Source organism: Bactrocera neohumeralis, chromosome 5 (genome assembly GCF_024586455.1).
Source record: "Bactrocera neohumeralis isolate Rockhampton chromosome 5, APGP_CSIRO_Bneo_wtdbg2-racon-allhic-juicebox.fasta_v2, whole genome shotgun sequence".
Lineage (NCBI taxonomy): Eukaryota > Metazoa > Arthropoda > Insecta > Diptera > Tephritidae > Bactrocera > Bactrocera neohumeralis.
Genome location: NC_065922.1, coordinates 68,049,509 through 68,076,845, shown reverse-complemented (window position 1 = coordinate 68,076,845; position 27,337 = coordinate 68,049,509). Strand labels below are relative to the sequence as shown.

The 27,337-nt window shown below is 35.1% G+C and overlaps 2 protein-coding genes across 2 annotated transcripts; one reads left to right on the top strand and one right to left on the bottom strand.

The window, feature by feature from the left end:
• Positions 1-9,446: 9,446 nt before the first annotated feature.
• On the top strand, positions 9,447-12,314 carry LOC126759357 (gustatory receptor 23a-like). The gene is made up of 3 exons (XM_050474093.1): positions 9,447-10,229; positions 10,329-10,538; positions 12,140-12,314. The coding sequence occupies exons 1-3, from the start codon at positions 9,447-9,449 to the stop codon at positions 12,272-12,274; spliced, it is 1,128 nt and encodes a 375-aa protein (XP_050330050.1). The 3' UTR covers positions 12,275-12,314.
• A 4,809-nt stretch (positions 12,315-17,123) lies between these two features.
• LOC126759356 (uncharacterized) lies at positions 17,124-19,546 on the bottom strand. Its single transcript, XM_050474091.1, has 4 exons — positions 18,875-19,546; positions 18,666-18,824; positions 18,499-18,557; positions 17,124-17,229 (listed from the first exon to the last, which is right to left on the bottom strand). Exons 1-4 carry the CDS (start codon positions 19,544-19,546, stop codon positions 17,124-17,126), a joined length of 996 nt encoding a protein of 331 aa, XP_050330048.1.
• Positions 19,547-27,337: the final 7,791 nt, after the last annotated feature.

Sequence of the window (27,337 nt, the reverse complement as noted above, 5' to 3'; positions counted from 1 at the left end):
ATTTAATAAAAAAAAATAAAGTTAATTAATTAATGAAAATTTAATAATTATAAAATCACATTGAATAATAAGTAAAGTAAAAAAAAATAAACAAATATAACAATAATTAAAATAATAATAATAATTTGAAAAAAACAAAATTGAGAATGAAAAATAAAAAAATAATAAAATGAAAAAAAATTATAAAATGAAAATTAAAAATTAAAACTAAAAAATAGTGAAACTAGTAAAAAAAGTGAATTAAATAACATGTTTTTCTTTTCAAGAAATAATTAAAATAAAATATAAATCATAAAATAAATAAAAAAAAAAAAAAATAATAAATAAAAAAAATTAAAAATTAAAAATAAAAAATAAAAAAAAAATAAAAATAAAAAAAAATAATAATTTGAAAATTAGTTTTTACTTTTATCCTTTTACAACATGTCCAGAAAGCTCATTCAATCACACACCCACATAAATTCCATAACAAATAGCATATGGGTATACATACTTACATACATATACATACATATATTTCTAAGTATTTTAATCACAAAAAAAAATAAAAATATAGTGCCTCAGCAGCACATTTTTAGCTACGAGTAACGTTGAGTAGCTGAACAAATATGAAAATCATTTTAATTGAAAAAATATGCATAAAAATATTGATATTAAAAACATACAAAATTTATTGTATTTGTAGTTTTGAGAATAAAACCATATTCGTTAAAAAGCGCGAGTTGTATGAAAAAACAGAAAAACAAAGTAATAAATTTTTAGTACAGTGTTGAGCAAGCAATTAGCAGCACTTGAAATGTTGTCATTTAACTGCAGATAGTTATTGATAAGCTGATACTTTGGCTATACAAAAAGTTTTTACTTAAACAGACATTGACAACAAAGCATATGAGTAAAGTTTTTAATATTTTTTAATTTTGAAAGCTGATACACACAATAAACTGCTTCAGCTTTTGAAATTTAATAATTTTTACAAAAAATTTATTATAAACTATATAAATATAGTTTTGCTGATGAATTTTCGCAAAACATTAAGTATTTTATGCTGAAAAAGCAAGTAAGCTTTCGTGAGCTTTTTGCTTAGATTGAACTTTGATGTCTTTCTGAGAATAGTTTTTGAATTATGTTAATTTTTTTATAGTCTTTCATGAAAACTTTGAAATTTTACTGATAAGTTAATGTAAAAAAACGCTCGGAAGCTTTCGGAGCTTTGTAATTGTTTACATAATTTACATAAGCTTTTTGAGTGTAAATAGTTGAAAAATACTAAAAAGTTGGTATTGGTTAGCTTTGCATAATTCATTGCTTATTTCGAGGCAGTCGTGCTGGATTTGAAGAGCTTTTGATACAGATTTCAAAGCTGACTATTATTTTTTTTTCAACTTTGCTTTTTAAAATTAATCATAAAATTCTCTGGATCTTTCGGAGCTTTTATAGCTTATTTAACGTATACTTTAAAATGCGTTAATTGTTTACACAACCTTTTAATACTATAAAATTTTAATGATAAGTTATCTTAAAAAAACATGTCCAACCTTTCAAAGCTTTTAAAGCATTTTGGGTGTAAATAAATAAAAATATTCTAAAGTTTGTATTGGTTAGCCTTGCATAACTCTTTGTTTATTTCGATCCAGCAGTGCTGTTTTTGAAGAGCTTTTGGTACAGATTTCAAAGTTTATTCGTTTTTTTTTCAACTTTGCATACATAATGTCTTATAATAGTATTCAACAACAGAAAATCATTTAAAATAATGAACGAGCCTTGGTTATGTTGAAAGCTTTAAGTTTAGTTAAGTTTTTTTAAAAAAGTTGGAAAAATTAATTTTTTCGCTTATTAATTGCAACTATTTAAAAAAGTTACTAATTGCCTGCTCTTCACTCTACTTTAAAAAATTAAATTGATAAAAACAACTACAAAAGGTAGCTATTAAAAATATTGAATTAAAATATTGAAAATTTAATTGAAAAATGCGTTAGTGCATAATTGATTACATATGCATTGTTTTTGAAACGAAGCCGTTATTTTGAAAGTGAAAAAAGTTTACAAAGAAAAAACTAAAAATAAAAAATTAAAAATATAAATTTATATAAATTAAAATATGCCACAACTATTAGCCAATTAATCACAGACATTTCACGCGAATGCACTTATGTATACCAAAAATGGCAAAAAAGTTAATTATTGTAGCTTATAAAAATTAAAGGAATCATCCGAAATTATTATGTAATTTGCAAAGTAAAAGCAAAAGCTTTATTTTGCTTAAAATATACCGACACAAAAAAGCTTACGCTACAATCCAAAACTTCAATATGTGCTTTATTGTTTTTATTGTACTTGTAAATTTGTCTAAAAATAGCTTGAGCTTTTTCTGCGAATGACAGCCAGTTTTTAGAGAAACACAGTCTGATGAACCATTTTAAATTTGAAAGAAAAAATTTATAATTTTTAATTCCAATACAGTACTCGTACTATTTGCATATAGTGTACAATATATTTATACACAGTTGCCAACAATAAACACACAAATACACATTTTTTATACATATACATAGTGAGGAATTCCAAAAAAAGTTTTTGGGATGCTGGTACATATCAAGAAAAAGCGGCTAACCTATTGGGGTAAGAATGACATGTTTACATTATTATACTATATATATTATGTATGTACATACATACAAATAATTTCCAAATTTATATTTTTACACACTTATATACATACAAATATGCTTTTATTTTACTCAAAAAATGTGCCAAAGCAACTGCGCGGAAAAACCACATAAAATTAAAAAATAGTTCAAAGCTCGGGAAAAGCTCAAAAAGATTTTTATGATATCAAAAGCGTTTCAAAGCTAAATTTAAAAGTTTCACTCAATTTCAATTTTTGGCAAGAGTTTTATTTAAAAATCAAGGTTTTATTTCTACTATGAAAAGCTCAAAAAGCTTTTTGTTTTTCAAATAAATTCAAAGCTAAATTGTCTTCAAAATTTCACCAAATTTCAACAATTTTCTGTCAGAAGTTTCTTCAATATTCGATAAAGCTCTCTAAAAGCTTTTCAAAATATTAGAGATTTTTGAAGTTTTTGGCGAGTTTTGAAAATTTTACAGAAAATTAACATGGGCGCACAAAATAAAAAAAAAACATATTTGGGTTCAAAAGCTCGAAAACAAGCTTTAATATACTTGTTTTGTTCATAATTTGTAAAGAGTAGCACTATTTTGAATTTGGTAAAAAATATTTTACAAAACTGCAAAAAGCTCAACTAATCTCTAAAGCTCTTGCATATTGATGAAAACAACTCAAAAGCTGGTTTTCTGAGACAAGATAAAATTAAATAATTAATTGAAAAATGTTTAGAGATTCATTAAATTTCAACAATTTTCTGCAGAAGTTTCACTTTCATTCATTATTTCAAAAAGCTCTCGAAAGTTTTTCAAAGCTTTTAACGAGTTCTGAAAATTTTACATAACACTTAACATGCGCGGACAAAATATTAGAAAAAAATCGAAACGCCGAGCTTTTTATTTAATTTTTTACTAACTAAAAAATCTCATTTTGTAAATTACATTAAAAACTTGCCAAATTTCAAAAATCGAACGAAAGGCTCATTTAATCCTAAAAGCTTTTGAATATTTGTGAAAACAACTCAAAGCTGTTCTTCTGAGAGAAAGTAAAATTAAATTTTTCATAAAATTTTTTGTGATTTTAATAACTTTTCGACAATTAATAAAAAATATAAAGAGCTTATAAAATCAAATATTTCCATTTTCTAGCTAAATAGCAAATTTTATAAAAGTTTTGTTGAATTCCATAGTGCTTTTTAAATAACTATGAAAAGCCTTTCGGAAAACTATCAAACTTGAAATATAATGAATTAAATGAGAATGAATATGAAATTGTATAAGAATCTTCATATTGAATTTCACTGAGCTTTCAAAAAGCTAATAGAATAAACTGTTTAAAAAATCAAATATTTCTAATTTCTAATAATTCATTTTAAGTGAATAAAAGCTAGAAATGAACATGATACATTGCATACTTATGTAAAAGCTTTAGTCAATTTCATAGAGCTTTTTCCACAGTTTTGAAAAATTTATCGGAAACTGTCAAACTTGAAAAACAATGTATTTAGTTTAAATTTAAAATTTTATAAGCACATTATTATTGCATTTCACAATGCTTTTTGGAAAAGCTTTCGTTGTGGTTTGAAGAGGTTATTGGAAAATTATACTGTTAATATAATTAATCGAAATTTATTGTAAAATTCTAAAAGAATTTTCTTATTGCATTTCATAGAGCTTTTAGTAAGCTTTTACTGTGTCAGCGATAAAATTTTGTGCATTTCAAAGAATTTCATAGAAATTTTAGACAAATTTGAAATAAAAGTTAATGCTTTCATAAAAGCTTTACGAGAAGCTTTCAACAAATTTTAATGTTTTACAAAGACATTTTTATCGAGTTTTAATTCAAAATTATATAAGCACAAACTTATTACATTTCAAAAAGCTTTCGTTGCGCTTTGTAAAGGTTATCGGAAAATTATACAGTTAATACAATTAATCTAAATTTATTGTAAAATTCTATAAGAATTTTGGTATTGTATTTCATAGAGCTTTTAGCAAGCTTTCATTGTGTCAGCAATAAAATTTCTTGAAAATAAAAATTATGATAATTTTGTGTATTTCAAAGAATTTTCAGACAAATTTGAAAGCAAAGTTTTAATGTTTCCAAAAAAGCTTTTTTTTTAGAAACTTTTAACATATTTGAATATTTTACAAATACATTTTTATCGATTTTTTATTTACATACATATGTCAACGATCTTAATGCAATAATGTGTGTTGCACTTTTGTTTTATTTAAACAGATACAGTAGTATATAAAAGTATTGTGACTAGATAAAAATGTTATGTATTCAAAAATAATTTTAAAAATATCTAAAATTCCAAAAATATAATATATTATAAAATTATTATGAATAACAATATATGCACACTTGTATGTATTAATGTTTATATGCGCATTTGCACATATTTTTACAAATACACATATATATATAAGTGTTAAATTACAGGGTGTTGTTGAGCAGAGTTTTAAAATATTCAACAAATTATATACATTTGTAAGTTTTAAATTGTGTAATGTTTATAAAAGTATAGATAACAACTTTTTTATTGTTATTTGTGATTTTGTTTAAGACATTGTTTATTTTTCAAATATAAATTTTAAGTTCATAAATATTTTTTTTTAATTTTTTATTATATACATATATTATATTATATATTAATTATATGCCTTTCAAAAGTTTACCATTGCAACTTCTTTTTTCACAAATATCCGCTTTCTACCACCTATCCCTCAATTACTTATAATAAATTTTTCATAAACCTGTTGAGAATTGCATGAAAAGTAAATTTAGGTGGAGCGAAAACGTGTAGCATGGCTTACGTTTCGCAGCGTAACAGTTAAGAAGCTTAAAGATTCTATCAATCTCTTAAATAAGCGATATTTGCAGAATTTCTCTTCATCCAAAACCCATTTCAACTTGAAATAATGCTACAATGCAAGCTGGCTTTACTTAACATCGAGAATGACCACAAACTAATGAAAATATACCAAAATATATATGAAAGTTGAATCAAGGGTAGTTACACTTCACTTGCCTTAGCTGTAATCTCTCTTTTTTTTACACATTCTTATGGCAAATTCGACATCTTTCAAAGTCACAATATTGCTAATTGAAGCTTTCAGCGTAAAGTAAAGCCAAATAAAGCAAGCAAAGGCAGCTTGCATTGGATCAGTAATACAAAGTGTTTTTATATAAATTTTCAAGTGCTTTTTTAGAGTTATTTTAGCAGTTTGAGCCACTCTCAAATCAACTATTTTCAAAAGCTCATTAGTTCTCATTTTCTACATTATTCAACAGCTCTTCATAGTGTTTGAGTGAACCTTCAGTGTAAGGTACTTTAGTGTCCTTTCACATTAACATTTATTAGCGAAATTCTCTAATTTTATTAAAAATTTTTAAATTTACGCACATATTTTGAAAATTCTAATAGTTTACATACAAAAAAAAACTTGAAATAATTGTCAGAATATACATACATTAAGCATAAAATATACAAATTTGTTTACAAATGTAAAAATATGCAAAATATCACATTAAATTATAATAAAAATAAATAATTATGTTATAACCAAGAAAATATTAATTTTACTGCTATTTGATTTAAGCGCGGAGGCATCGAAAACTTTAGCATCAGTAACTTAACTTAAAACTTCTATCGATCCGCCCACGGTACGACCGTTAAGTATTTAGTCAAGAGAAGACATCAGCTTTAAGCTCATGCTAGCATTATATTAAGTTGTATCCGAAAGCCATTTCAATAATATAAACTCGCTTTCGTTGGCAAATCCGATCGGAACTGTTGTTGTTGTTGAAGCGGCAGAATTCTACCGAGTTGACAGTGCTTGGCCGAATAAAAAATCTGGGTCTGCTCCGGTTAGATTGATAGATGAGAACTGCACCGCGACCTTAGGTCTATTGTGCCCTCTTCTAAATCACAAAGACTCACTTAGTCCCAGATCATTGATGAAGTCTGCTCCGCTTACATAGACCCAGCCGTCGTGGAAACGGCTTCGGAACCCGATCGGAACTCTTCTTCTTATCTTCTTGGTATACCAGAGGCTTCCTTAAATAAGAATCTCTCGTTCTTCGCCTTACCTTAAACTCATTCATAAAAATGTTTTGCTTTCTTTCATTCGTCCGCAAACTTAAACGTTTGTCTGATCAGAACTCTTCTTCCTAGCTTCTTGGTATACCACAGGCTTTCAGCTCTTTATTCAGCTTGCTCCAAAGACCATTTGAAAAGAAAGTATCGTTCTCGTCTGTCCAAAAACTCGTTTGCCTCATCGAAAATTTTCTGTACTTTTTGGTATAGTATGTGTCTCTATCAGCAAAGTTCGTGACTGCCATGCCGATGGATGGTGTAACGCCAGAAATCTTTCCCCAGAAATTTAAAGATGCCCGACTGTTGACTCTTCTTGGTCGAATATCTATTTAATGCATTCTGGTAACGTGGAACCGACTATCGCAACCACCCAGAAAGTTGTAAACTCCAATTCCGGATAAGGCAATGCTTAAAATGTTAATCCTTCGAGTGAGTTTCTGTGACAAAATCCATAAGCTCTTCAGAAATGGTTCAAAACTTTTGGGTCCCTTCACTTATCTTCACTATGAATAGTTGGGGGACAGCTTAAAAGACACTCAAGGTTTACTATCTGACGGATTCCAAAACTTCGGTGTCTGATTTGTGATAAAGCTGGGCACGCACAGAGGAAGTGAAGAACCGTTTTCTTGCTACATTCTCCAAATGGCCAGTGTCCCGTTATGGTAGCTGTATGTTTATATACACTCCTGGACCGGGTTTTTGTTTTTAATCATAGTTTGGCTATATCTGTTTCGTTATTCTGCATTTGGTTGAAGATCTCCATTTTTATGCGCTGTTTATTCAAATTGCGTGTTGAGCTCTCTTGATCGCTAATTGCGTCTTAGCCAACTCGCGTGCCTTTTCTTTGCCGAAAATGTTCCTAAGACCGGAAACCCAAATTATGCATAAGTCAAGTTGACCTGACAGTGAGGTTAAAGCCGTCCTTACTTTTACTACACTAGAGTTGATCTTTGGCGACGACAAGGCTAGTAGTGCCGCCTGGCTGTCTGTGTAAATGGTTGCCTTCTGTATCCTACCGCAGTTGTACAATCAAACTTCACAGGCCCTCTCAATGTCCAGTACTTCCGCTTGGAAGATGGTAGCTGAGTTAGGTAAACGGTAAGATATAGAAATATCAAGCTCTTCGAGGCATACCATTGTCCCTACACCGCAGCCCATTTTGGAACCGTCGCTATAGATTGAGGTAGTATTCTCCTTCCCTACTAAATCTCTTCTCCATTCTCGTCAATAGGGTATTCTCACTTCGAAGTCCCTACTGATATCCAGCGAAGTTATAGTCTGATTAGGTTCTATAAAAATTACAAAAATCATCGTAAATATTGCGGAGTTCATACAGCCTAAGTTTCAAGTGCGCTGAATAAAAAAATTTGAGCTCTTAAAATAAACACTTATTAAAATCTAATATTTAATTAAAATAAAGGGTAAAAATCTCCAGCATCAGCTGAATATAACTCAAAAGATCTGAGTTACAAAAAATTAGTGCTGAATAATTTTTGGTTTACCTAATATTATCTACATTTATAAACAATAGGGTTAAATATATTTGTTAACGTGTGAGATGAAAGAGTATTTGGTTAGCTTAGGGATACTGTTTACAATAGGAAAAAAAATTAAGTGTAAACATATTGATTGATTTGCATACATATAGACAGATTAAATAATTCTTAAAATTATGATAAATTTTTTTCGAGCTGAATTGTTTGCAGTAGCGCTGAATTACTTTATAGCTTATCTCACCGTCTTTAGTTTATCACAACGCATAATTTAAGCCGTGCTGAATACTTATTGAGTGCTGAATTGGCTGCTGAAATGTCGAATTAGTCTATTAATTGTTTTAGCTGACTTAGTTTTACGCAAATCATAACTAAAACTTTGCTGAATACATATTGGAGGCACTGAATTAAAAAAAGGTCTGGAATGTTTATGTAAAAAATTAAATTTACAAAAAAGGTTATGGTAACACTTTTTTTTTATATTTTTCATGAATTTTTCGAGCTGATTACTTTATGCTTATCTGTCTTTAGCTTATCACAACACATAATTTAATTTTTTTTTCGAGCTGAATTGTTTGAGTTGAATTTTATAGCTTATCTCACCGACTTTAGTTTATCACAAAGCATAATTTAAGCCGTGCTGAATACTTATTGAGTGCTGAATTGGCTGCCGAAATGTCGAATTAGTCTATTAATTGTTTTGGCTGACTTAGTTTTACGCAAATCATAACTTAAACCTTGCTGAATACATATTGGAGGCGCTGAATTAAAAACAATAGGTCTGCAATTTTTATTTATAAAACTAAATTTACAGAGAAAGGCCATGATTTACCAAAAATACACGTCCCAAAATTCTTTAATTTCTTTGTAACTGTCAATGCATTAATATTTTCACTTGATTGATTGACTAATTAAATGAATTGTTGCATTTACTTTGGTAGTTGGTGTATTATATGTAACACATTTTCCACAGTTATCCTTTGAAGCTACAAACAGTTAGTAGTACATCCAAATGGCTATCGCCAAGCGCGCTACGAAGAAATCTTTCACGATTTATCTTTTTGAGTTTATAAGAGCTTTTGTGAATTTTGGCTGCATAATCTTCGGATGTCGTAGCTTCACTAAATCTCAACTCATTTACAAGCTTTACGCCGGCTATTGGATCATACACATTACATGTGTCTTACTTTACTCACTGCACTATGAGCTACACCTACACTCTGACATGGGTGGACTCATGTACAACCTACTCTTCATAGCCCAAATGGTTGCACATATTTCGATTCTACTCGAATCGTTCTTTATGGACTCCAAACGGGAGGAAACAACAAAGATTTACAAGGAGTTTGAAAAGCGTTTCAATAAAGAATTTGGTCGTAAACACGCCTATAGCGATTTCAGTAGTGAGAGTTGCCTTTCATCAATACTCAGTGTGCTTATTATAATGGTTAGCGTTTCGTTTAAAATATACTCGTTTTATATATATCGGTTGACGCTGAAGAATACCTTATTTGTTTGGCATACCTTACCGAATGCCTTGGCGGTGCAATTTCGCATTTTAGAACTTATATTATCCACAACGGTGCTGAATGAATATGCCATTATATTGTGTAGCAAACTCAATGAAATGGGTGAACGAAATATAAGTCGTGTCTTTGGCCACTATCTACGCGGTTTGCCAGTGTCCAAGGGATATATTATACGTGTTATGCCACAGACATTGCGGCCCAGCGAGGAAGCTGATGAGCAGAAGTTGCGCGTGTATAAAAAATTTTATGGCGATATTTATAATATGTTTAAGACAATCAATGAGAGTCACGGTTGGTCCCTGTTGGCGTTTATGATAATGTATTTCATATATTTTACTATAAACTCTTATTGGGTAATATTTTCGCTAATTGCACGATTGAGAGAGCATGATACGCTCATTAGAAATCTAGGGTTTCTGGTGGTTGTAGTGACATTGCTCTGGATCTTGTGTTGGCAAAGTCAAAACAGTCAGGAACAGGTGAGTGTGGCGATGGTGGAGAGATTGTGGGATCTATTTTAGGTGTAAAAGAAGAAATTATCCGTTGTAAGACGTTAATATATAACTAATTCTATATAGTATATTCTTTCTCTTATATATTTTATTTATTTTGTTGTCTCTCATTTTCAGAGTCGCCAGATCGGCTGTATTATGTTCAAACTCGTCAAACCACTGGGCAATAAGAGCTATAACGATTTGGTTACTGATTTTTCATTGCAAACTTTACATCAACAGTATATAATTACCGCAAAAGAATTCTTCAATTTGAATCTAACTCTTTTGGGCAGTGTAAGTTGTATTTCTTTGATGAAACTGAAGATATTTGTATGTAGCCAAGATGGTCTATCCGTTGAGTCCAATTTTCGATGGCTCGTTCGAGCATTTCGGCTGGTAACCGGCGAATGACACGCGTGATGTTTAGCTCCAAAGGCTGAATCGAAGCGGAATTGTTTGCATAGAATTTAGACTTTACATATCCCCACAGGAAAAAGTCTAACGGTGTGATATCACACGATCTTGGTGGTCAATCGACCGGCATAAAACGTGAAATCTGAAATCTGCTCACCGAAGTGTTCTCTCAATACATCAATTGAATCATGCGTTGTGGGGAAGTGGCACCATCTTGTTGAGATTATTATCAAATATTCGGTTATCATGCCGCGATAACGGCATCATTTTTGAAGAAATATGAACCGATGATTCCACCGGCCTACAAACTACACCAAACCCTTGTGTTTTCTAGATGAATTGCAACTCTTGAATCTCTTCAGGTTGCTCTGTGTCCCAAATGCGCCAAAGTTGCTTGTTTACATAACCATTGAGCCAGAAATGGGCTTCATCGCTGAACAAAATTTGGCACAAAAACGTCGAATTTTCTTGAAACTTTTGAAGAACTCATAGAGCAAAGCGATATCGCTAGCGGTTCCAGTTCTTGCTCAAAATGCTTTCTGTACACTTTCAATTTAAGATCTCGACGTAAAATGCGCCAAGTCATTCTATATGTCAGTCCAAGTTGCTGCGAACGACGCCGAATCGACTCTCTACGATTTTCGTGTACACTCTCAGCTCCCCGCTGCTATATTTTCTTCGCTGAGTGCTGGACGGGGTCTATTAGGTCGAATATTATTCAATAATGAATGCTGGGGCTCAAGGTGGATGATGGTGTTGCGAATAGTATGCTCAGTAGGCCGATTTTATTGACAATAAGTGGAGCCAAGACATAAATTATCGTAATGAAGTTGAACGATTTGTAAACGTTGTTAAGGCGTAAGTCTTTCCATGAAGAAATGCCAAACAAAAATAACATGACAGTTTGACACGACTCGCGCGGGATCTGTCAAAAAAAAGTTTTTGAAAAAATACGTCTAATTGGATCACACGTTATATTTAATCTTCTCTATATGTTTTCGATAAAATCCTCTCGTTACTTTCCTAATGATACTTTTTTCCCGAGAGAGACCTGATAAGTCATTAGAAATATAATCAATTATTTCGAAGTAAATGACGTTTATTTAGAATGCCGCGTTCTCAGTTTTCTAGACCCGTCTTCTTAGTATATTATTCCTTAATATCAACTAATTATGTTTGAATCTATGGCTCACAAAGCTTTAAGCATATTCATTAAGCATCTCTTTCAAAGTTCCTCTCTTAGAATATATTAACCCTGCTAAGCAAGACTTAAAATATAATATATGTGACCTGGTCTACGGAAAGGGGGCTTAGGTGTCAAAAACGATACGATAACGAGAAACTGACGAAACGAGTTGTTTATTTTTAACAGCTGTTTCCCAGAAAACTAGTTTTCGCACCTTAGCTCCCTTTTCGTAGACCAGGTCACATATATTTATTTAAGTACCCACTTTCTTTCATTATGTTTCTATAACTTCTAGATGGTTGCGTCCATCGTCACATATCTGGTCATACTTATTCAGTTTATGTTCGCCGAGAAGAATAAAGCGGATCGGAATGCGATACTGAGCAGCATTGCGAATAATGAGAACTACACAGCAAGCGGGAACAACTGAAGCGATTTCATAAAAATATTAATTGGTACGCACATTTGATCAGGTCTATATGTGTTCAAAAGGTTTTATAAATAAAGCTAAAATCTTCTATTTAAAAATCAATTTTAAGTTATTGAGAACAATTTGTGCTATACTGAGTGCTGTTGTCAGAGGTTTAAAGAAAGTACCGAGCTCATGATTTTAACGTTATTCGGTGTGTGATTTGAATATGGTGTTAGGTCAAGAGAGCATTCAATTAGAAAGTATACCTAAATATTAATGGAGTTCGGAGAGACAGATCATCGAAATATTTAAAAATGTTTGTGAGTTTAATATTAAATTTCTGGACGCCCATAGTCTTCTAAGGCTTTTATTAGTCCAAATAAGTTGAACTTGATAGGAAGTACGATTCAAACTTGTGGATTTGTGGACAATATGTAAGTTAAGGGTTATACTAATGGATCTTACAATGAAAATTTTGCTATGATCTCTTTTGTATTTCAACTCTAATGGATCGTATGGTTAAGAGCGCTTTGTCAGAACCGTCACGAAAAATGGGTGAACTAAAACTTGAAACTATACGAGGTTGAGTAAGAAAGGTGGTCTAACGTTGCAACACTATCAGAGCTTGTCGACTCTATCTTATCTGTCTTCTGGAGGTGCAAAAAAAAAAAGCTCATCCTACAGACATCTGTGACTTTATATTATTTTTCTTTTACCAAATACGCCACACCGGTTGACTACTACTTGATGTTAATTGTTCTGGACATGCGCTTAATACAAATCATAGCAACCATTGTAAATCTAAGTGTGGGGATGCAAGTCTCCTGGAGACTTTGTTCATCCAGAATAACTGGAAGTCACCTTATGGGAGCGGTATTGGCTGAACTCATACGTCGGAGGAATATGATCTTATATCTTATATGGACAACTCTACAATGTGCACGGTTGTAAAGAGAGTTGTTTGGCTGGCCCATGTTTGTGGCAAATTAGCGAGGAAATTGGGTTTAAATTGGGTTACGGATTGCTAATGTCTTGTCATCAGCCAAGGCTAGGAGTTAACTCTTGTGATTCGAAGACCTGAGCTTCAATGGACAGTCAATATTTTCTAAGTTGTAGTATGAATGCGACCCTCTCTGCGATTCACGTTCCCATCTTAACAAATCCCGAGTGGAGTACCATGGGTAAATAGAGCCCTGTGACATGCATTTATCTAAAGCTTGGAATTGTACTACTACGCTTTAGGGAGGGTGTCGCATAGTCAAGAGATGAACTACCGGTTTCGTTTTTGAATACTCAGGAAAAGAATTTGTTGGAAAATATGGGAACAAGTATGAACGAAACCTTTTAATAACATTAAAATTGGGATTACTACTCCATTGGAGTAGGCACTGACGTATCAAAATTTTTTTTGTTTTTTCGCTTCGCAGTTTGGGAACAATCGTAAATACCAAGCAAAACTACGTCGTTCTGCACCCGATCCCTCCAACGGAATGGAAGCGTTCATTTGCTTTGTACTAGGGGACAGTGCAGGCAGATCATTACAATTGCTAAAATACGTTCACGAAGTTAGCCGTGAGTAAACCAAGAGTTGGGAAAAGAGTCCATCTCGATCTTTTTAAACAGACTTTGGAAGCTCACTGTTTCGATTTACATACCTTAAACTCACAACTTACTGGAGTGGAACGACGAAGCAGCCGGCTCTGCGGCCATCTCGAACTTTTTAAACAGACTTTGGAAGCCACTGTTTCGATTTCCATACTTTAAACTCATAACTTACTAGAGTGGATCGACGAACCAGCTCTGCGGCAGCGGCCAGGAAGATGGGGCCAGAACCATGTATTGCGTGGAACCCCACACCATAAAGAGTTGCTTCGCACAGAGAAGCGAGTGGAGAGAGAACGGCACTGGCAGCAGGCAACAGGAATGCGCCACGCCAAGCTATTTCTGGGAGGGTACAACCTTGCAAGGTTTAGAAATATTATCAACCTCTCACAAAACAAGTTCCGCCTCTTTGTCGCGCAACATGGAACAGGAATCTTAAGAACACCTGATTTTAGATTGACCAGCAATTTGTAGAAGCAGGCTTAAGGCCCTAGGTTCCATATTCGTGGACAGGGATCACATCACCTCAGGCGCGCCCAGCAAACTCCCGGATTTGTTTAGGGTGCTGGACCTTTGTCACCATATGTGATGTAGGATGGGCACAATATACCATAGGTCGCAGTGCAAAGCCTCAATTACTTGCTATCGATCTACTGTAGTGGAAATATACCACAATCTAAGATCGAGTGTTAATACATACTGTTATTTGGACCGCACCATTGCCTTCACGTTGTGCCAGAGTGTGAAGTGCCGTTTCAAATGTGTGCCTATTAGCTCTTAACCTCATTCGTTTTTGGGGGTGGAAGAGTTTTAAAAATTTTGTCTAGTCACAGCATGTGAATTAGCCTACCACGTGCTATTAATTTGGCTGCCTCGCAACATAAATAAAACCAAACTACTTTGGTGTTTCATTAAATTAGTTTATTGAGTACCATCAATAAATATGGATCCGCTGGAGAGATGTATTAAGTATTTTCTACAGTCGGTTTTCGTTATATTCGTCATAATACCCGCGGGCCAAGCGCCACTGGTGCTAAATGTTTTGTATCGCATTGCTTGGTTAATATTCCTCTTATACTACAGTTACTTGCCCGTTATGTTGCTCATCATTGGCGGTGATAACTCGCTTGTACGTTGGGTGCGCCTGTTTCTCTCCGTCGGCTCCGCAATAATCTATATGTTTTGCATAGTGGAGAGTACGCTGAAATGGCGGAAATATGGACGCATAGTCCAAAAACTTCGTACAATTGATGATTTGATAACAAGGAAATTTAAAGTGAACTTGGTCCAACGAAGACGTTTTAGTTATCTCAAATCACGCATACTGCCTCTACTCATAATACTAATCATTTGTGAGATTATTAAATTGCTTATGCTGAAACGCTTAAATTTCAGCTATTGGTTTACGCTAACGATTGTTACGGGTCTACGTCTACGTTATTTCCATATAATCGTCATTCTGTGCGACTTCAATGAACGTTTGTGTCTATTATGTGAGGCCTTGAAACGGCTGAAAGCTTACAATGGCTCTGGTCCAAACTTAGAGTGTGCCGCTTGGCGTCGCAACAATCACTGGGAGTTCGCACAGCTGAATATGTTGCGCTTGATCCACGGACGCATCTATGAATTGCTGCAGATCATCAACGAACATGTCGGTTGGTCCATGACTCTGATCGCGCAGGCAACTTTGTTTGAATTCGTTTGTTACACATATTGGTGTCTGACGTATAAGTTGGTGAATATGGGCATGAGCGCAGTGATCTTTAATTTCGTTACAATTTTCTCGTTGGGCTGTCTACACTACCAATGGTTTCGGCAGGCAGATAGAGTCAAACAGAATGTGAGTATCTAAAAAAAAGTGGCTGTAGAAGTAGATATTTGGCGGGAAAGAGCTGGACGGAAAAGAGAGAGATGGGCAGAGAAAGAGTGAAATTGAGTGAAAGCGAGAAGGGATAGAGACACGGTGGGATAAAGAAATCTTTAACTTCCTCGCATCCGTTACAGACAGTAGACTATAGGCTTGTGGGGTTCTCTTCTATGTTTAAAAGCTTCGCAAAGCTAGAGAGACTTCTACTGATTGAATTATAGAACAATAAAAGTAGTTGGCCGACTGCCAAACCACAGCCTTTACTCGTACCTTTATTACTTTAATCTAGTCTATTAGATTACACTCTTTGGATTTTGGTTGAATCAAATTCATAACGGCATATCTTATAATTTAGGGCGAAAGAAATCGTTAAAAATAATCGTCAGTTTCTCGTTATCTCATTAATTGTTCTCCTTTTTTTGACACCTAAGCCCCCTTTCGGTAGACCAGGTCACATATATCGGTCTCGTAAAGAAATGAATAGTTTTTCAATGTTTGGCTTGGAGATCTCAATTCAATATCCTTTGAAGTCTGACCTGCGAAGAATGCCGTTAGTCTTATTGTTTGACATTAGTTACTGAATCGGACTAAAAATTTTACTTGCCGACTCAACTTCCCCCATCTAATATACGGCAAGAGGAAACTATCACAAAATCTGCTTCTTGGAGACGTAGTCAGCGGTTACCAGGAAATACCTAAGAAAGTAGTAACGAATTCCGGAAACTTTGTGCCCTGAGTCCGATTTATACAGATCTAAATTTTGAAAAAAAAAAAATTTAAGTTTCTGAATATTTCTCGTTCATCGTCTCGGATCCTACGGCTCTATACTTTGAACTTTTTCCATTGCCTGTCTATGATATCGAATCTAGCTCCAACTTTTATAAACAAAAAAGCTTTCTCATTTTTCTAGGGTGAAAAGATCGCTGCTATTACAACTCAACTTTATAAACCGTGCGACGATAAACGCTACAATGATCTATTACTCGTATTCCTGATACAAACCATGCATCAAAAGTTTATGGTGACAACGAAGGGGTTTCATATAATTGATTTGAAAAATTTAGCAACGGTAATTGATACAGATATGTTTATACATAATCTATTTCTAATTAAATATTTAATTTGATTACATTTGCAGACTATTCATGTCTTCGCCAATTATCTGGTGTTCTTGCTGCAATTTACATATACCTCGCCCAGACGTTAGAAATTTGGACTTATTGTAGAATTCGTCCTGACCTCTGTTGCATTGATTATTAGTTTAGACTTGAATGTTATTTTGTTACTTATTTCTTCATTCATCAAGAACTGCATTAATATTATCAAATATGTAATTGATAAAGCGAAAAGCTGAAAATAAAAGAAGGTAACGGGTTATCATATTGCACTAAGTAGCTTTTATTGTTGGAAGGAAGTATCCGTGAAACTAGCACGCTCTGCGGCAGCGTCCAGTATGATGGGGCTAGAATCATGCATTGCAGTGGGGTCCCACACTTTAAGGAAGCTGTTTCGCATGGGGAGAGAGTGGACAAAAAATGGCACTAGCAGCAGGCAGCAGGGATGCGCCATACTAAGCCACTAATGGGAGGGTACAACCTTGTAAGCTTTAAGGAAACGATGAACTTCTCTCGAGACAAATTCCGTTTCCTTACCGCACTCTATACAGGGTACTGTACTTAGGCTCAGCAAGCACTTGTTCAACATGGGCATAGCCTCTTGCGCAAACTGCCGGTTCTGCGACATGGAACAGGAAACTCCAGAACACCTGATTCTGGATTGCCCAGCAATTTCCAAAAGCAGTCTCAACGCTCTAGGTTCTATCTACGTGGACAAGGACAATAGACTTTAGGTCGCAGTGCAAAGCCTCAATTTTACTATCTATCTATCTATCCCTGAAATATCCCTTGGCATATTGGGGTTAGGACCTTCTAGTTACCGCTGTGGTTGATTGTTTGAGTCTCAAACGCATTCAAGCTAATAGCATTTATCCCACATCAGGTATTGCCAAAATATCTAAATATATACAAAGTTGAAGGATGTCAAAGCACGTAGAGTTCGAGTATTAGCTGAGAAAGATTATCTAACTCCATAAGATAATTTAAAAATTTATCTGCTTTGGGATGGTAAGTTCTTATATTAGATCGACGTTTGATAATCCATAAAAAAGCGAAAAGTGTAGAAACCTATGTGCTAAACGTTCGAGAAACATGCTGTTTCGAGCAATGGGGTCGGACCAACCGCTGCCTCTTGGGAGAAGAATGTCAGATGATATGTTTCGTAATCGCTGAAACAACGGGGTCGTACCAAAGGGAGAAGGATGTCAGATGTGTTTCTCGCTGCAACTCGAGCTCTACGTCTGCAATGGAGGTTTGACTCCAAGTATGCCATTCACTGAGAGGGAGTCGGTGAAGGTGCTAAAGGCTCCACTGGGAATGGCGGCCAGTGCATGTCATAAGTTAGTTGCGTCCGAAGTCTTTTCGGCGTATTGTCTGATGTCGTCGAAGTAGTTGAGGAAGGACCTCTTGATGCTCCTAGGAGGCGGTCCTGCTCCAAGCAGGTGACTTCAGCGATGATTTCTGCGAAAGCAACCCAGCAGGAACTGCTTGGAAATGAGTTCATTATGCTCCTTAACTGGGAGCATACGGGAGCATTGTCTCTTCAGAACAACTAGTTTGTAGACTTCCTGTCGACATTTTAATCCACACTAGACGTGTTCATTTTTCGAAAAGACCAAGATTTGTTAAGAGAAAAGTTTAAAAGTTTAAAAATTTACTTATTTTCAGTTTCTCTGGACTCTCTAGAACCAGAGCTTTCTATTCTAGTTGCTGTTGGCTTGAAATAGTAAATTTTTTTCAAAATTTTTATAAGTTGTCGTTCCATTTTTCAGTACTTACATTCAAATTATGGGTTCTAGGGTTATTTAGAAATATCAATACTTACATCACCTAGTAACGGTAAATTCAATCTGAAAAATCCTTTTACATTTATCATAAATGGCTGATGTAGACATTGTAGTGAGAAATCCGAGACGAGATCGTTGTAAGCTTTATTGCCGAGCGGTTTCGACAACTTAAAGATAAAGCCGCTTATTTGCATATTCTATAAGAAAGAGTTTAAATTATGTTATTCTTAACGTTTTTAGTACTCACGTATTGCCTCGTTTTCTCAGCAGTGATCAACAATATCACGGCTAAAGTACTTAACCTCAACATGGTCAACGCGTCGTACATGAACTGTCCCAAATGAGAACCACGGCTTAAGATTTCAATGCACCAAAAAATGTTGGCTACCACAGAGAAGAACGTAGTAAATAGCAAAACCGTAATGGACCAACCATAGCAATCGCCCACACATTGGTACAACTCACAGAGGCGTCCTTGCAGCAGACGTAAAAAGTTTAGGCTTTCATATTCCCACGCCGCATAGGGTTGCCACACATCACTAGTGTATTTATGTTTCGGACGATTAGCTTTCACCAGCACCCGTAGCAAAGCGATCAAACTGCGTGCGCGTTCATTTTGACGCTCAATCGTAACCGAGATTTGTGCATAACGCGCTCGTTCGATTGCCAACATTGGCACTACGTAGTAAAATACCGGCGACATGTAGCATTTGTAGGCAAGCACGAGCTGTAGGATATCGTATACGAATTGCAAAAGCATACTGTAGAATACTTTGAGCCAGATTGTTTGCTCTAACGTCTCCGTATTATTGGTATGGTTTCGTAGTAATGCATCCACCTCAATTTCCAGACGTTGAAGCTGCTGGCAGTGTTTTGTCTTACACATGGATTCGACGTAGGCCACTATGTTCGTTAGCATCTTGAAGACAAACAAAATAATGCCGACTATGTAAGCGAGCTTTTCGATGGTTTCCGTGAGTAATGCATATATAAAATCGTAGCCTGGTTTTATTAGCCAAGCGATCCAAACTACCCGACAAATGGACGTGAGCCATGTTAGACGTGGCAGGGGTTGTAAAAGTTGTAAATACATCATCAGTAAATAAATGTAACGAGCAATGCTTGCGAAAATATTACGATAGTACATATTGCTTAGACAGTGTGTCAATAACTAGCCCTTGTGGCCAAGTCCCTTATGTTGATTGAATTGGGAAGCTCGTATGACTTCGTATAAACAATAAAAAGTGCGAACACAAGTCATGAAATCTTTATTTTAATCGTCTGGTGAATTGAAGGTCATTATCTCCATATTAAGTGCCAAATAATTGGAATATTAATAAAGTTTCGGCGCAATTATCTTTTTGGGTTAGCAAGGTCACACTATAAAGCTATCAAACACTTTGTCTAATATAAAAGTCAGCCTATTTAAGTGATAAATTAACACAATGGCTGCGCAGAGATTAGATCTCAGACGTTTTTGGATTTGGAAGAATAGAGGGAAGCTAAATGTTATTAGATGCGATAAGTGTTGGTCAAGACATACCTTGAAGCTTCTGATTGGTTAGCCCTTTTGCTCCCTATGATGAGCATGCTCGGTATCGTGATTGTTCATATTTCCAGCCTGTGGACTGGAAGAACTGAACTTGTCTTTTCATTAAGTACTGTAAAGCTTGGGACTAACAAATATTTGGATCCCTTACATGCGATGATTAGGAAATTTCGAGGTTTCACTATTTGAACGTGAAACATTTATGTATTTAGATAAAATGAAAGTAGAAACCTATCTTCGATGTGGCTCAGCTTACATGAGACCAGAAACTGCGTATTGAGAAAGAGACTAAAGGATATAATAAAAAAACCCCGGGTTAAACATGAAATTCCCCGAAAGATATAAAGATAATACGGTGTTTATTACAAATTTATGTAAAGATAGGCGAGGTGTATGTGCGAAGTTGGATAGTAGTGCTACTTCCTCTCTCTCCTCTTTCTGAAGTTAGCGTGGATTGAGGAATGAAAACTGCAAAGCTGATAAAATAGCAAGAGGGGCACCCTTGCTCCACTCACATTAGAGTGGGAACTAGTTGGATTTCTGTTGTCATCTTGCGTTCTAGCACTGGACTCACATGTGACCAACTTCTTACCGGACGCAAATTGTCAAAGTTGTATGGCAGACGGTGAGGTCGAAACATACAGACACTTTCTCCTTCTTTGTCAAACTTTTGCAAGACTGCGGTTGAAACATCTCAGCAGTCATACCATCGACGAACCAGGAGACATATTCGAAACTGACATTAGCCGCCTCAACAAATGTGACTTTGTCGATTTATGAGGGTCTCTAATATCAATTTTCTATAAGTTTTAGGAATCCTAACGAATCGGCGTCCCTATTAGAATCTAACCTAAACTAATCTAAGAAGAATATTAAAAAGAAGTAATATTTTATTGAAATATTTTTTATTTCTGTTTCCACACTCAAAGTGCGCGTGATTAGTGCTTCTAAATGAGATAATGTTTTAGACACTCGCTTTAGTTTGTTGTTATTTATCATCGCTCATGTGAAACTGTATTAGTATTATCAGATATGTGGTTGTAGCGCCAGCGATCTGTAAAAAAATAATTAGTAATATCCAAGTTGTCCATTACATAACTACAATTGTGTGTACTCACTGTATATAGTAATGAACAATTGATATCAAAGAATCCAGCAGCTGAGAAGGCCAACTTTTGATGTAAGAGTTGTAAAGAGAATTGCTCGATCTGCAGGACAAATATAAACTATTAATTCATCGCATAAAGTGTGAAAACTTCGTGATCAATAGAAAGTATAACGTGGGATCCCTGTGTTCTCTCTAGTAAGTATTTTTGGTCTCGGTTATGATCAAGAGATCGGTTCTGATCAAGAGAGAGATTTTGCAATAGATTCTAGACAGAAAAGAAGAAATTTTTGAGTTTTAATAGACCATTAGCTTAGTTAATCGTTGACGTTGATCACTGGCTGGCTCATGCCATCCTAAAGTGTTTTCAAGTTTCAATCTTTAAAGCCTTCGAAAGTGGAATCCTCAGATGATTCTACATAAAGGAGCCATGTGTAGAAGTTCACGCAAGTAAAGAAAGTTCCTGAGCGCCATTCACTAGGGAGTGGCCAGAAACGATTCTTTTACATATGGTTTAAGCAGCCCACGACTTCCGGTTTTAAACCAAGTATCCTATGGGTAGCCAAAAAATATCCGTTTGAAGGCGAGCTAAAGTGAGAAGGCGAACCGCCCGTCCCCAGGGTTTTGCGCTGGGTTTTAGACCCGCCACGTAAAATACGACCGCGATGAAAAGGAAACCTCAGAATATGAGCAGTATTGTCAAGAAGTCGATTAATTCGAATTAAATTTAAGGGGTTAATTGATATATTCATTTAAATAGTCAGTGCTTGTCAACAGCTTTAGAGTGTATATTGCTATTTGCCATTTATAAGTTTGTTTGTTTTTAATGGACTAGTCTCAGTTTTCCATTTTTTACTCACCACGGTGTTATGGTTGTCGTTCCAAATATTGGTTTCAATGCGATGTAGGCCCATAGCAATTGCCGTAGTCTGAAATTTTGATACTAAAATGTCTAAGTGAGATATATTAAACCACTTTTGCACTCTACTCACCCGCTGAACCGTTCGCTCACAGAGCATTGCTAGCATTAGTACGTTGAAGAGATGCGTTATAGACCAGATGAGGTTGCTAGAGATTTGCATGAAATTTTCTAGTGATACTGAGAAAGTATTGAATTGCAGAAAAATCCAATAACAATTCGTGGTGATGGATATAAAGTCATTACCCACATTAATCAATATTGAAATGCCAAAATCTTTGTTGAGTGTGGCCGTCAGCTCCCACAAGCGATTGTAGAGATCACGTATGATGAGCAAACGCTTCATGTCTGTATTCTCCATATCGTACTGATGTTTCAGGTACTCGGTTATTTCGTTGACTGTCGATGCTTGTGATATGAATTTTATATTTGTATTCGAACTGTCAGCCGGCTTCGGCTTGCTATTCAACAGATTTAGTTCATTAATGGCCGTTACTAGTTTATCTAAGCGATGGCGCACAATCATAATAGCGGTAAATATTTGAAAATAACGCACTCCACAAATTAAAAAAGGCAGCATATAGAATAACCAATATATAGAGAAGTTCCGACCAGAAGCGAGAACATATACCAATAATTTCAACGCTTCGACGCTGACAAATATAAGGATCATAACGACACCGCGACGCAAAATTTTCTGGCGTAGGGGACTGAAAGAAAGAAAGTGAAAGTGAAGCCTGAAATCGCTTTCACCTGACCCTGTTCGTCAAGCCTCCGATACTCAAAAACAAGAAGAAACTAAATAAAAAACCTCTCCTCTATCCACATATTTTACACTCACCCATTTTCCACGTCTACATTTAGTGCACATTCGAATATACGATCCATTTCGCGTACTTGCTTTATGAAAGTGTTTTGACCATGCCGCTGCAGAAATGCTTCCAAAACTGAAACAAAATGCGCCACACGTATGCCCATCAATTGTATGTAGTCTAATCTATGACCGACATCATTTTCCGACATGCGAAAGTATTCACCGTCACTAAAGATGTCCAAAATTAGAATGGTGAACGCAATGAGGAGCGTACAAATGGCATAACATTCGAGTAGTCGTGAGAGATAAACTTTGCCAGTTTTACGTTCCACCATCCATAGTGATAGCGCACTGAGTTGCAGGCACCTATGCAGAGTACCCAGTGACTTTAAGATGTCCATTGTGTGTGCTTTCTTAGAATATTCTTTAGCTTAACAGCAACTTTCACTATGTCGGCTCGCGAGAAACTGGTGTTCATGGCTTTAGAATTAGAAGCCTTTGAAGAGAATGTGGCAATAAAAAATATATATATGTATATTTTTATCACTTTTAATGGCTGCCTAATATAATTACTCGGCCGAAATTGTGATAAAATGCATAGATTGTGCTAATAGGTTTCTCCGCCTTACTAGAAAAGCAAGAACATATTAAATGATGAAAACACCACCCCGCTTCTCTGTCGCTGACACAATTAGACAAATAGGCGTACTGTTAGAATCTTTGCTGACTAAGTGGTCCCTCACATTCTGGCACCTGTTATATCCAATTATGGGTTATAGATTAGGAGATATTTGCAATGCAAGCTTCTACAGAACTGGGAACCAGGAGCGAAATATGCGAGCCCTTTGAGTTAAAATAGTTTTTAGGAACTGACACGTTCGACCTAAATTCTTGGAAGCTGGAGTCCTCAACTATCAAGACCAAGAACTCAACTATCAAAACCAAGAACGGCGTAAGCAAATCAGTAACCCGTCGTCTCGCAGCGGACCTTTATTAGAGCAAGAGATCTGAGAGGCTTAAAAAGTAAAGAGATTTGAAAAGAGCAAATCCAGTAGTTGCCTTGTCTGAATTGACTAGAAAGCGCGGCTTCTGCCGGTGTTTTGAATATCGAGTCGACTCCAAAAAGTGACTTAGGAAATACTTTGTAAGATATTTTTCTTTGAGTACAACATTCTGAACTCGGAGCCCTGAGTTCAGATCGGAAGATACTGCTTCTGGTGTTATCAAAATCAAAAAATTTGGCTGGTGGAAGACAGAAAGCTTTTAAAAAGCTATAAATGCGAACTTCAGAGAGCTTCCTGACGAAATATACTAATCAATACCCGGAAAACTAAAGGTTCGGTTTAAAATTTTGGAGTTTATCTTGTTAGAGGAGTCATGTTTAGAAGTTCAGGCAAGTGAGGAAAGTTCTCTGGACGCCATTCACTTGGGAATGACCAGAAATGATTCTTTTACATATAGCTCGTGCAGCTCACGACTTCCGGTCTTAGACCAAACATCGTCTGGGTAGCCAAAAAATATTTTGAAGGCGAGCTAAAGAGGGAACGCAAACCATCCCTTCCCAGGGTTGTGCGCTGGGTGTGGGACCTGCCATGTAAAAATGCCCCCAATGAAAAGGAAAGAACAGCCTCGGATAAGGCGGTCTTTTGATTAATGGACTTTCGTTTTAAGTTAATATGAATTCAAATCGTTGAATATTTAGCAAGTCATTGATGTAAAGTTGCAGTAAGTGTGTATACCCAGTAAGTAATCGAAGTAGCTCAAAGAGTGGATCAACTACTGGTGTGTATAGGGCTCTTTTCAAGCAATAGAAAATAGAGAACGGGGCAAACGACCTTAACCCGCTTTTATTGTTGATGATATCAGCATGCTTTCTTCCACAATCAGTAAGTCTATAGAAGGAGCCCTACCCTAGTAGAATGGTACTGATATTTTTCGTGAGCAAAACAAAAATACCTCAATTGAATCTTCTCTCATTCATTGGTACAACAATTTCTCCGTCCACCACGACAAAATACTTAGGGGTTGAAATCGATACCAAACTGAATTGGACAAACTTAACTAGATTACTTGGTTCTCCCAAGGTTAACTTTCAATAGCCGCTTTCGTATGAGGTTACCCTCTAAACGTTAATGGAGTGCCAATGTCAACGACACAGCTACATTCCAGCGTAGTAAATAAATGCAGGAAGGCTTTAAGCTAACTGGCAGCTCAACATCATTTGTCCATAATTTGGTTCCCCGGTTGTAGGAACATTTTCGGCAAAGAAAAAATAAAATAATTGATCTCCTAGCTCTTTAGACCAATTCGAGACGGAGTTAATACCATGCCCGCTGAAAATATGAAAACAATCTCAATCTCGACACAAAATACTTGGAGACATCAGGCACCAAACCTTGAATGGCTCTGCACAAAAAACCTGACGGATTATTGAGAGGTTTGAGAGCAACGATGAAACGGAATAGCAAGAATATGGTCCATCAAAATGGTTGCATCAAAATGGTGTATTCAGCGCTAATTGTGTCCCTGATAGCAGTACTTCTAACTTCCTATATAACCACAAGGCGGGAAAATGATAAATAGTGACAATAATATAAAAATCATTTGTAAGTTTTGAGTCTCTTAGCTTCGCTGAAGAAGAAATATTTCAAAACGTTCTCAGCTTTGTCGAGCTTCCACTTCCAACTGTGGTACGTTTCTTTCAGTAAAGATTCTTGATGTTTTCAGCTTTTTTCGACTGGCTCGAAGCTCTGCAAGTTTTTTTGATACAGAAATACGTTTGTGAGAGGTTGGAAATTACCTTCTAAAGCCTATGGTGCTGATACCTAACTCGATCTTTATTGAAGCCCTAAATTTAGAAAGCTTCTCGCTATATAAAAAGGGTATATATGTGTTTTGAGGATGAGAAATATAATGACGACTATATGTTCTACACTCTATTTTGTTTTAAGTGTAATCATTATATTTTTTTATCAATCCAAGTGACTAAAATACTTAAAACTATCTCGCAAAGCTTTTTTTACTGCTAGGTTTTCATAGCTATTTATAAAGCTTGTTGTCTCTAACTGGCTAAGTAGTGTAGCTTGCTGCACTCTCACAGTGCAGTAGGTTAGAAAGAGAGATCGGCGAGTGTTGGAGGAGCAAATAAACAGGAATATAAAAGAAATTGAAGTGCCGTACATCGTAGCTGAGTGTTTTCAATTCTCTTCGGTGGATTGTTCGTTCGAATCTGAGAGACGCAAGCTTTACATTTTACATAGTACAGTTATAGAAAAAGCTTTTCTAAAAGACGTTAGTTTTTGGAAAAAAATTCCGATTGTTAGAGTATATTTCAGTAAAAAGTTTGTCTGAATATTCAAAAAGAGAAAAGCTTTCATAAAAGAGGTCAGCTTTTGGACAAAAATGCCGACCGTTAGAGTATATTTTTGAGAAAAGCTTGTCTGAATATTTAACTGCTAATAGTGAGCCACTCCCTTTGACAGAGCAGCAAGCAAAAGTTTACCAAACATCGCTATCATATTGGGTAGTCGAAAAGGTCTTTTCGTATTTTTTATATTTATAATAATAAATAAATAAGCAAATATATATCATTTTGGTGGACCACTTTTTGTAATTTTTCCGCTTGAGACAGTGTGAGTCGAAATTTCGAAATTTCCAGATCGCAAGCGAGTGAACCATTGCTGTGCTACACGAACTGATAAAGCATCGTCTCCGTAAACTTCACAAATTTCATTTCAAAATATAGCGATTTTCTTCATTATTTTCACTTATTTTTTAAAGCTGTAACTTTTTTTTAACTTCGACGATTTTTTTTTTGGTTAAATGAAGCTTAAAATCTTGCTTTTCCAACACTATATGGTATGACACAATGTGATTGGTAGGACTGGAGATATACGACTGCAACGACATCTATTGACAAAATACGAATGGACTCCCAATATAATTTACGGCCGTCATAGCTCCACGCACTTGTTATTACAGAAGTTCTACAGCTCAAAATCTGGTTCATTTCTTAGATCATTTTGCAAAGCGGTGCCCCGCTATATATCATTTCTCATAAAAACATTAATTTCCTCCAAACAGCTCAATTTATTTGACTGCCTCTTTTTTATATAGAGACTATAGCATATGAGTAGGAGGCGGCTTGATTATTATTGTTAATATTAATCAATTCAAATATAAAATATCAAGTAATTCCATTATCTCTTATTTGAATATGTATAGATTTTCTTTAAACATACAGAAATTGTACTAACACCACCAGATATGAGGTCACAGTTGCTAAAATCTGTAGAAAAGAGCAATAATTATTACAGAAATATT